General features: G+C 35.6%; 2 protein-coding genes across 3 annotated transcripts in view; one reads left to right on the top strand and one right to left on the bottom strand.

The window, feature by feature from the left end:
- Window positions 1-4097: 4097 nt before the first annotated feature.
- Window positions 4098-10841, bottom strand: part of LOC115232655 (cytochrome c oxidase assembly protein COX19) — an 18678-nt gene continuing 11934 nt past the window's right edge. Inside the window, exon 3 of the mRNA XM_029802671.2 lies at window positions 4098-4303. Coding sequence (XP_029658531.1) covers window positions 4222-4303 — 82 coding nt within the window. The 3' untranslated portion in view covers window positions 4098-4221. The remainder of the gene's footprint in view (window positions 4304-10841) is intronic.
- Window positions 7764-10841, top strand: part of LOC115232654 — a 26585-nt gene continuing 23507 nt past the window's right edge. Inside the window, exon 1 of one of the 2 annotated variants that reach the window (XM_029802664.2) lies at window positions 7764-7910. The gene's annotated coding sequence lies outside the window, so the exon portion shown is untranslated. The remainder of the gene's footprint in view (window positions 7911-10841) is intronic. The other variant, XM_029802665.2, reaches the window with a different exon arrangement.

Genomic DNA, 10841 nt, shown 5'->3' with positions numbered 1-10841 from the left:
TTTGTTTTGTCAGTATGTATTCCTTTAATATTTTGGATATCTGACAATCTGATTGAATGAATGCATCTGCAGTTACCTCATTTGAAAAATATTGCAGACAAACTAATTTTCAAATTATGAATATGTGATGCTTAAAAATTTCTGTAAATTAATTTTTATTTTGCATTTAGTGTGATTATTCTGCTCTTATTTAAACCAAACCACTTTTTGTTCTGTGGTGTCTATAAACTTCCATTGTGCATTCTTAATGTTGTCTGAAAGTTGAGATTCAAGATAAGAAATAAGTTAGGATTTCTATATATTTTTGTAGAATTTAATTTCGATGACTGAAACTTGTAAAAATAATTATAAATATTTCTCACTAAGTTTTGTTTTACAAATTACACAAGATACTATTGGGAAGTACACCTTCCTTTCCTTTCTCTTAAATTTCACTGAAACTTTCAAGCAAATGTAATAAACCTTCTAAGGTTTATAAACTGAAAACCAGTTATCATTAAATAGCACCACATACAGAAATAACACTACTTTTTAATTAGGTTTTTAAAGATTTGAAAAAGAATGTATGCTGTTTTTCTTAAGTAAACTCTAACTTAAAGTAGTCCAAAAATCAAAAGACAAGTGAATACAGTATATTATTGTTATATCTGTATATTAGGTGTGCAGTAGTAACTTAAATAACTGGTAAAAGTGCTCAGAATATTTGTACATATGTTAGAAGAGCTTTTTAAAATTTTTTTTTCCCCACCTTAGATTTGTACATATGAACTTCTATAGCAGATAAATGTTTTTTTGGTTTTTTTTTGTAGCTTTTTGTTTCAGTACTGTATATGTATGTGTGTACACACATCTCTCAGTAACAAATTAAAATGTGTACAAGCAAATTGACTTGCCTAAAAAATGCAAGTTTCTCAGAATCACTTGTTGGCTGTCTCTCTATTAAATTGGTAGTTAAGTTTCAAGACACGTTAAGTTAACTGAATGTTCGACTTCCACTTTAAATATTTTTAATATGCAAAATATCAAATTATAAATACGTACACTTTTATTTTCTTGCCACATACGACAATCTTATCTTGCTCTTAAATCTTGTCATGCTCCCAGAGCTAAATTTATATTCTATTTTCTCTCTCTCTCTCTCCCTAATATTTCTATTTTTATAATAAAACCATAATGTAGCCTAAAATGTTTTGATTCTGAAAAAAAAAAAAAAAAAAAGGAAGAAAAATGGCTATATCTGTAAATAAAATACTTGTTCTAAGAAATTGTATATTTTTGTCTCTTTTTTCTTTTTTTATTAATTTAGAAACAAGGAAAATAGAAAATATGAATTAAAAAATTTTAATGCATATACTTTACATGCATTTGTATCTTTTTACCACTACCACTTTGTGGGCATAGTTACAAAATCAAAAAGGAGCACAGCATCCATGATCTCCAGAATCTTTTTCACAAAGGGAATTGTCAAAACATGAAATAAACAACCCATGTCATTTGTTAGCTATCAAGAAACCTCATCCTTCAAGAAATTTACTAACACTGCTCCTGGAGTGCCTGTCTGCCTTTTTATAAGTCTGCTTTCTGTCCTTTCTTTTAATCTTTCATGATAGTTTTATACAAGTGTTTTGTTCATTTTCTATCTTTTGTTGAAATTGCAAGTTATGGAGAAGTATTACTTTGCTTGGAAACAGGTGACAGAAAGGGCATACAGCTATAGTAAATCTGATCCATGCAAGGATAGAAAAGTTGCAGTTATGAAAGATACATCTCACTAAAAACTAAAGAACTTTTTGTATATAGTGTTCAGAAAATATGTTAAGTAAAAAAAAAAAAAAAAAAAAAAAACCTTCCCCATTTTATAAAATCTAATAGTTAAGTAATCCTTAGTTTTCTATTTAATCCAAAAAACCTTCAGAATTACCTCCCTTTTTATTAACGTTTATATATTTGAAGCAGGTAACGTTGCGAGTCTGTAGACAATGATTAGAGGACAGAGGAACTACAACTTTATATTTCTCCCCACAAACACTCGATGATGGAGTTACTAACACCTATGCTTTCTGTATATTTACCTCCACTGCCAATTAGATTACCTAGGTAACAAAAGGTATCAAGTACTTATGGTCAACCTTTTTGTATTTGATGGAATTTTCATGTTTTATTACTGTTCATCTGCCACATACAAATTCTACCTTCTCTGTGATTCCACATCTTGCATGTATCTATAGTTTATGTTGAGTGCACTACCTCTTGAATTTCTTCCTACTTCTCTTCTGTTTAACCCTTTTGTTACCAAACCGGCTCTGGCTCTGTACTACAAATGTCTTGTTTTCATAAGTTTTTAATTAAAATCTTCCACCAAACCTTAGTCACAATTAATGTTCCTAATACTAGCTGAATGATAACTAAGTTATTTTACTAAATCTTTTGTTATATTTAAAGTTATTGAAAGAAACACAGAGCATCTCAAAATAAATACAGTAACGAAAGGGTTAATGAGCATTCCCATATATATATATGTAATGGTAGTTGTCTTCACTCTTTCATCATCTTAACATCTACTTTTCTATGTGCACATAGGTTGGATAAAATTTGCTAAAGTGGATTTTCTGCATTCAAATACTCTTGCTTCCAAGTAAAGTAACATTTCCCCATAATCAAATGTTTTCACACAAAATGTCAAGGTAAGGAGACAATAATATGATGGGCTTTCAGTTTCTGTTAACCAAATCCACTCAAGGTTTTGATCAGTCTGGACCCATATGGTAGAGGATGCTTGCTCAAGGTTCCACACATTGGTGCTGTATCTACTTATAAAACCTTAGTTTACTTTGAGGCCTCTTGATTCTAGGTTTTGCTTCCAGACTTGGAATTTCTTCTCTAAATCTACTTATTCAACTATAAGAATACAAGAGTTCATATGAGAGCATGTCTTAAACTCTGTTCCTATGGAATGGAAGGCTACAAATAAACAGGAGGGGACTGAGCCCTAACAGACCTACCCGCATGCTAAATTTGTTGCTAACTGCACCCATAAATGACTGGCATGACCTTCACAAGTTTTTCATATTACCCTGATTTCCAAAGCAATTACTAGTTAACAGAGCATGGAACCATGTCCAAGGCTTTCTCCAAGTTAATGAATACTAAACAGAGGGGTTTATCATCATTTTAATTTCCACTCTTCCATGGTTGCATAGGTCAGATAGGCTTTGTTGAGATGGATTTTCTACAGCCAGCAGCTCTTCCTGTTACAAACCCTCACCTGTTTCCAAGTTAGGTAATGTTTTCATGAAAGACAGAAAATGGAAAGCATGACTGACACTCATTTACAACTATTGTGATATCAAGGCAAGGAGACAGTAACATGGATATATACACAGCAGCAGCCTTTCAGTTTCCATATACGAGATTCACTCATCAAGCTTTGGTTGGCTTGTGGCTATAGTTAGTCACATGCTATACACTGGAACTGAATCCAAAACCATGTTGGTTAGGAGGCAAACTTCTTGCCATATAGTCATGCCTGCACCTAGCTAAATACTTCTGCAGTACTTGTAACCATATTGCTGTCTTCCTTTGGAATTCCTTCTCATACACAATCATTGAAACTGATTGTTAACCACATTAAATTAATTGAATTATCTTTATTCTTCAGGCTAAGAGGGTTTAAACAACTGGACATTGTTCTGCTTGGAATTAATTTATAGAAGTGGGAAGAGATAGATGAAATTTTTTTAAAGATAAATATTTCATAGGCACTGGTGTGGCTGTGTGGTAAGAACCTTGCTTCTCAACCACGTGGTTTCAGGTTCAGCCCCATTGGGCAAGTATCTTCTATTATAGCTTTGGGCTGACCAAAGCCTTGTGAATGGATTTGGTAGATGGAAACTGAAAAAAGCCAGCCTATACATCTGTGTGTCTGTCTACTACTTCACAACTAGTGTGGGTGTGTTTATGTTCCCATAACTTAGTGGTTCAGCAAAAGAGTCTGATAGAATAAGTACTATGCTCCAAAAAACAAGTGCTCTAGTCGATTTGTTCAACTAAAACATGTAGAAGATAGGCGAAATTCATTCAAGACATAACAAAAATAATGAACAAGTTTCAGGATTTTGAGTTTATTTGTAAAATACAAAAAGTTTTGTTCTAATCTGGCTTAAAATAATTTGCTATAATATATATACAACAGCTTCCCAGCCCAAATTTTGTCAGTCATGATTATTCTTTTCTCTCAGAAGAAATTTCGGAAATATTTTTTTTGAAACCAAGTTTTGAGAAATCTTCTTTCGTCATTAAGTTACTGTAAAAGAAATAAAACAAGTTTTCATGAAATTTCAAAATCTATAGATAAGAAAACATGGTACGGAAACAGTATATTGATGCATAAACAATGATATAGCAAGTGATTTCTACCTATAATGTCTTTAATGATTACTCAAGTTCAGCAACTCTGTATGAGGTTGCTCAACATTCTATCTTTATAAAAAAAAAAAGCATAGCCTAGGAGATGCTATGCTTAGGAAAAAGATGTTTCTCAGTCAACCCTTTTGAGACCAATCCTTGTTCACAATACAAACTTATTGGTTGAAAGTGACCTAAGTTTAAATCTTCCATCAAAATTTCATGTTAATTTATATTCCAAACACCAATTTAATAATAAATTATTTTACTAAAGTTTTCATTGTATTCATTATTAATTTAAACAAAGGCAGCATATTTTAACAGAAATATGTTAATGAAAGGGTTAATTATAGGTCTGCTTAATAAGGGCTAACAACCCTAAACTATGTGACCCAAATCCTAAAAGGTCAGGAGTTGTTAGTCTGAGAGTTCTCATTGCTTCAAGCTGATATGAAAATTTAAAACTCAGCAGAGCAAATTCATTATTAAAGGTACAGTGTTCCAACTGCTTACAATAGTGAGCAGTTTATAACCATGGGACCTATTTACAACTAGATGAACTACTATGTTATTGAATTACTATCCAGTCTTAGCTGCCTATGCAAAATATTCTTGGATGGATTTTACATTATTTTGTAATGAAAGTTAGTCCATCAATCCCATCAGAAATAGTTAATGTATCTAAATTGTCTGGCTATAACCTCTGCATCCTGGACATAACAAACTTGAAAATCCTTTCATAAAATATATATTTAAATACCATTATAGAATTTTTATTAATATTATAGGAAATGTGAAATATTAAGGTCATAGCATAGAAAGAAATCTATTGTCTGTTTTCCACAGATTAAAGTAAATAACAGAGAAACCTACCAATGGTCAATTGCAGGGGTTTTTACCACCAGGAGCAGGACTGTGAAGTTGGTATACAAAACCTTTGAGTTCAACTGCAACATCTATTAGTAATTTGACTAATATATTTCTATATTCATTGAAAGCTCACTATATATATATATATATATATAGAAACACTGCCAGATCAGACCTGAGCCTGGTGCAGCCTCCTAGCTTCCCAGACCCCAGTCGAACCATCCAACCCGTGCTAGCACGGAAAACAGACATTAAACGATGATGATATATATATATGGCCAGTTGTCAGGCTACATTGTAGCATGCTAACCTATTAAAGTTTGGATTTAAAGGTTATAGCTATGCTGTTGTTGGTTTGAAGTTAGCTGCACTTAAGCATTAGAGAAAACTTACAAGATTAGGAGACTTTTTTTGTTTTTCATTTTTATGAAAGAAATATACTGTATAACAAAATCAGGAATATCTTGTTTATAATAAAACACATCAAAGTTAAAATTAAAATATTAAAAGCTAAACCTTAACAAATTATCATTTTCAAAGAAATAAACTGAATTACTTTTCCTTTCTAAGATTAAAGCATTGTTTGAGTATACAATTTAAATGAATGCAACATGTAAAATAACATTAAATGACATAAAAATTACATTATTTACATTCAACAGATATTTGTCCTTGTCTTGTTTGTTGTTAACACAATGTTTCAGCTGATATACCCTCCAGCCTTCATCAGGTGTCTTGGGGAAATTTTGAACCTGGGTGTATCAGCTGAAACGTGTTAACAACAAACAAGATGAGGACAAATAATGTACATAATTCCTCGTCTCTTAAATATAGAACTGTATTATAAAATATTGTATTTATTGAACAGGCTTACATAAAAATGCAAAAATTTTACTGCTTAGAAATAATAGCTTCTTGATTTGATTGAGTCCAATTCCATGACTCTCTGTACAGGAGAAATTGAACTTAATTCCATAAGGGTGAACCATACTACATGCAGTATCTATGTAAATGTAGTCAAGTCAATGAAGAGGCTTGTATGAATTACTCGATCTGCTAGAAATAGCAGCCAAATCTCAAATTGCATACTACTATCTGGTGGGGTATGTTGAATATAGCACAAGAAAAGGATGAATTGATGTTCATAACTCAACCAACTTTGATCAGAGATCTGATCACCAACATTTCAGAGTATCTTTGTCACAGGCAATAAATGACAGCAAAATCAACTTCTCGACCACAGTCATCATCATTGTTTAACGTCTGCTTTCCATGCTAGCATGGGTTGGACAATTTGACTGAGGACTGGCGAACCAGATGGCTGCACCAGGCTCCAATCTTGATCTGGCAGTTTCTACAGCTGGATGCCCTTACTAACACCAACCACTCCGAGAGTGTAGTGGGCGCTTTTACATGCCACCAGCACGAGGGCCAGTCAGGCGGTACTGGCAACAGCCACGCTCAAATGGTGTTTTTTACATGCCACCTGCACAGGAGCCAGTCCAGCAGCACTGGCAATGACCTCGCTCGAATGTTTTTTCACATGCCAGTAAGATGACATTGTGAAATATTTTCAATTATGAAATTTCAATTTCCATTTTTCTTTGTTTATTACTAGTAAGAATGAGAAAAAAATTATTTTACAAAGCTCTGGTTAGCATACATTATAGATGATCTGGGACAAATCTTCTGCTATTTACAAACATCCTAGATCCCTACCTCCCCACCCAAAAAAGGTCATCAAGTTGATTGGCAAAAATTTTCTCACTAATTTACCCTAACCAGTAGCTTACTTACCTGCTGCCTATTCTCTCCATCTTGTCTATCACTACTGGGGACAGGAAAGAGGAAGATGATCGATTACTTTTTTTCTTTTTATAGTAGAGAAAAGAGTGAGAGAGAAGGTATACCAAACTCATTCCACAGTCACAGAGTAATGCCAGATATAAAGCTAAGCTTGTTTACCTCTTTATCTGTCATGATTACTATTGTGATATGCTGGAGATTTTTTAGTTTTGAAAGACATGATCTACAAAAAGTTACTCCATCACATATTTGGTCCATGAGAAGATTTGTGTGCAGCGTTATAAAATTACAGAATCATCAGTTACATGATACTGGTTTCAAATTTTGGCACAAGGTCAGCAAATTCTGGGGAGTGGGTAAAATGATTACATCAACTCCAGGACTTAACAGAATTTGAACTCAGAACATAACGGATGAAAATGTCACTAAGAATTTTGCTCAGCATGGTAACGATTCTGCCAGCTTGCTGCCTTATCATCAGCTACATAATACTCTCATTCCTTTCACCAATCTACAGAACATTTACATAGTAGATCTTTGTACTAAGCCATTAAGAGTTAAGAGCTTTATATAGACATAATGCCGTGTTGAAAGTAACACACAAACTATAAACTTTTGTTAGTCGTGCTACTATATCAATTTACTACATTTCCCAACAAGTTGACACTTGACTAAAGTGAAGTAGAATACTATTCAAATACATTGATCATGTGATTGTTGACTCAATAGTCACTCCTTAAATATCGAGTCATCTATCTGTTAAAGAAAATAAATAAATAGCAAGGAGATGGTGGTTTGATTGGCACTTGCATGGCTGTGTGACACCTTATGTAAGTATCTTCTGCTATATAACCTTAGATTGTAAATGACTTGCGCATGAAATTTGGTAGAAGGAAACTCTGCAGAAGACCGTAGTAATATATGTATACTGTTCAAGGCGGCGAACTGGCAGAAACATTAGCCCGCCGGGCGAAATGCTTAGCGGTAGTTCGTCTGTCTTTACGTTCTGAGTTCAAATTCCGCCGAGGTCGAGTTTGCCTTTCATCCTTGCGGGGACGATAAATTAGGTACCAGTTGCGTTCTGGGTCGATCTAATCGACTGGCTCCCTCCCCCAAAATTTCGGGCCTAGTGAGTGCCTCGAGTAGAAAAGAATATATGTAGGTTAGTCAAAACAGTGCCCTTTTGTGTTGAGTTGTGTCCCTTCGTGCCAGTCAAGAAAAACATCGATAAAAATGTTCTGATATCGGTATGATCAACTGGAACTTTTGAAGGTGATGTATCAGTATGGCTAACCATGCGATGGCTGAACCAGTGGTGGTGGTGGTGGGGGGAGGGATAAAAAATAATTATCGCGTGGATTTATGCACAAAGCTCGCAAATTTAGTCAATACCATCAACTCTAGTACGTGACTGGTTCTTTATTTCATCAACTCTAAAAAAAAATGAAAAGCCAAACTGACCCCGGCATGATTTGAACTCAGAAAGTAAGAAGCCTGAACAAATACTGCAAGATATTTTTCCTCCTCTGTAACAATTTTGCCAATCCTTTATACTAAAATCATTTGTAGAGTGCTAACAAACTGAAAGCAACAGGTTGATAAGACTTCCTTTTTCTTCTGAAAATCAAATTTCCTGTGCATTTTACTGCTTAATCAGTTTGGATTATATCTTTTGTTATAGCTTTGTCAGGTGAAAGGCCAGCGCCTAGAGATGTCGTTTTATACTAATGTATACATCTATCTTCATTTATTACTGATTCTTTCATCACTGATCCTGGATAAGACTCAATTGTGAATCATGCTACGCTTATCATAGATTAATCTGTGATGACATGAGTCAGCAATCAGTCAAAGATTCTGCTTGTTATGATATTTTATTTTACCCTAAACTGCCTTTTATAGTATATGATATTTTTCCAGACATAAAATATCATTATGTACGTTAAAAAACTGTTTGGAGGTATTGTTTGAGTAAATTAGAGGAGCAACGTGTGTGTGTATGGGGGGGGTGTCTTAGAACAAAACTTTTTTTTTGTCATTCTCTATTAGTCATCCATCACTGACTCATTTAACACTCTTTTGGGTGATTCTTAACTAAACCAAATACCTGTGATAAATAAGGATAGATGTTATAACATTACTATATTATAGAGTTTTTTTTTTTTCCGCCTCATTGGACTCATTTTAGGGACAGTTAGTGAGTGGAATGGTTAGGGTACTGAAAAATAATGTTTTGCAGTATTTCTTTTGGGTTCAAATCCAGCCAGGGTCAATTTCGCCTTGCATCCTTCCAGGGTTAATACAAAGTACCAGTCAGATACTAAAGTCAATGGTACCAATACCAGTATTTGACTGGGGTAGAATCTAAATACCACAAGGCACTCTCTTTACTCTCTTTTACTTGTTTCAGTTGAGTATCGATAGGTCAATAAAATAAGTTTGACTACGGCCATGCTGGAGCACCACCTTTAGTCAAGCAAATCAACCCCAGGACTTATTCTCTGGAAGCCTAGTACTTATTCTATCGGTCTCTTTTGTTGAACCGCTAAGTTACGGGGATGTAAACACATCACCATCAGTTGTCAAGCGATGTTGGGGGGTACAAACACAGACACACAAACATATACCCACACGTACATATATATATATACATATGACTGGCTTCTTTCAGTTTCCATCTACCAAATCCACTCACAAGGCTTTGGTCAGCCCGAGGCTATAGTAGAAGACACTTGCCCAAGGTGCCGCACAGTGGGAATGAACCCGGAACCATGTGGTTGGTAAGCAAGCTGTTTACCACACAGCCACTCCTTCGCCTAATGATTCTGCTCTGACCAAATTTGCCCCTCATCTTTTTGAGATCGATAAAATACCAGTCATATACTGGAGCCTTGAGCCTAAAATAATAATGGCTTCAAATTTTGGCACAAGTTTGGAGGAGAGGGTAAGTCAATTACCTCAACCCCAGTGTTCAACTGGTACTAGTTTCATCAACCTCAAAAGGAAGAAACGCTAAGCTGATATTGGTGAAATTTGAACTCAGGAACATAATATAGGTGAAATGCCACTAAAAATTTTGTCTGGTGTGCTAATGACTCTGCCAGTTCACTGCCATAATTTTGAGGGGAGGGAACAAATCAATTACAATGACTCCAGTACTTGACTGGAGATTATTTTATTGACCTATCGATACTCAAACAGTTCTACCAACTTGATGCCTTAATAATAATAATAATAATCATCATCAGCATCATCATCATTTAGCGTCCGTTTTCCATGCTAGCATGGGTTGGATGGTTTAACTGGGGCCTGTGAAGCCGGAAGGCTTCATCAGGCCCAGTCAGATTTGGCAGTGTTTCTACGGCTGGATGCCCTTCCTAACGCCAACCACTCCGTGAGTGTAGTGGGTGCTTTTTACGTGCCACCTGCACAGGTGCCAGACAGAGCTGGCAAACGGCCACGAACGGATGGTGTTTTTACGTGCTACCGGCACGGGGGCCAGGCGAGGCTGGCAACGGACTTGAACGGATGGTGCTTTTACGTGCTACCGGCACGGGGGCCAGGCGAGGCTGGCAATGGACATGAACGGATGGTGCTTTTACGTGCTACCGGCACGGGGACCAGGCAAGGCTGGCAATGGACACGAACGGATGGTGCTTTTACGTGCTACCAGCACGGGGGCCAGGCGAGGCTGGCAACGGACACGAGCGGATGGTGCTTTTATGTGCCAACGGCACGGGGACCAGGCGAGGTTGGCAACG

The sequence above is a fragment of the Octopus sinensis genome, linkage group LG2, assembly GCF_006345805.1.
Source record: "Octopus sinensis linkage group LG2, ASM634580v1, whole genome shotgun sequence".
Classification (NCBI taxonomy): domain Eukaryota; kingdom Metazoa; phylum Mollusca; class Cephalopoda; order Octopoda; family Octopodidae; genus Octopus; species Octopus sinensis.
The sequence above is the reverse complement of the archived record's forward strand: the minus strand, read 5'-3'. Positions and strand labels throughout refer to the sequence as shown.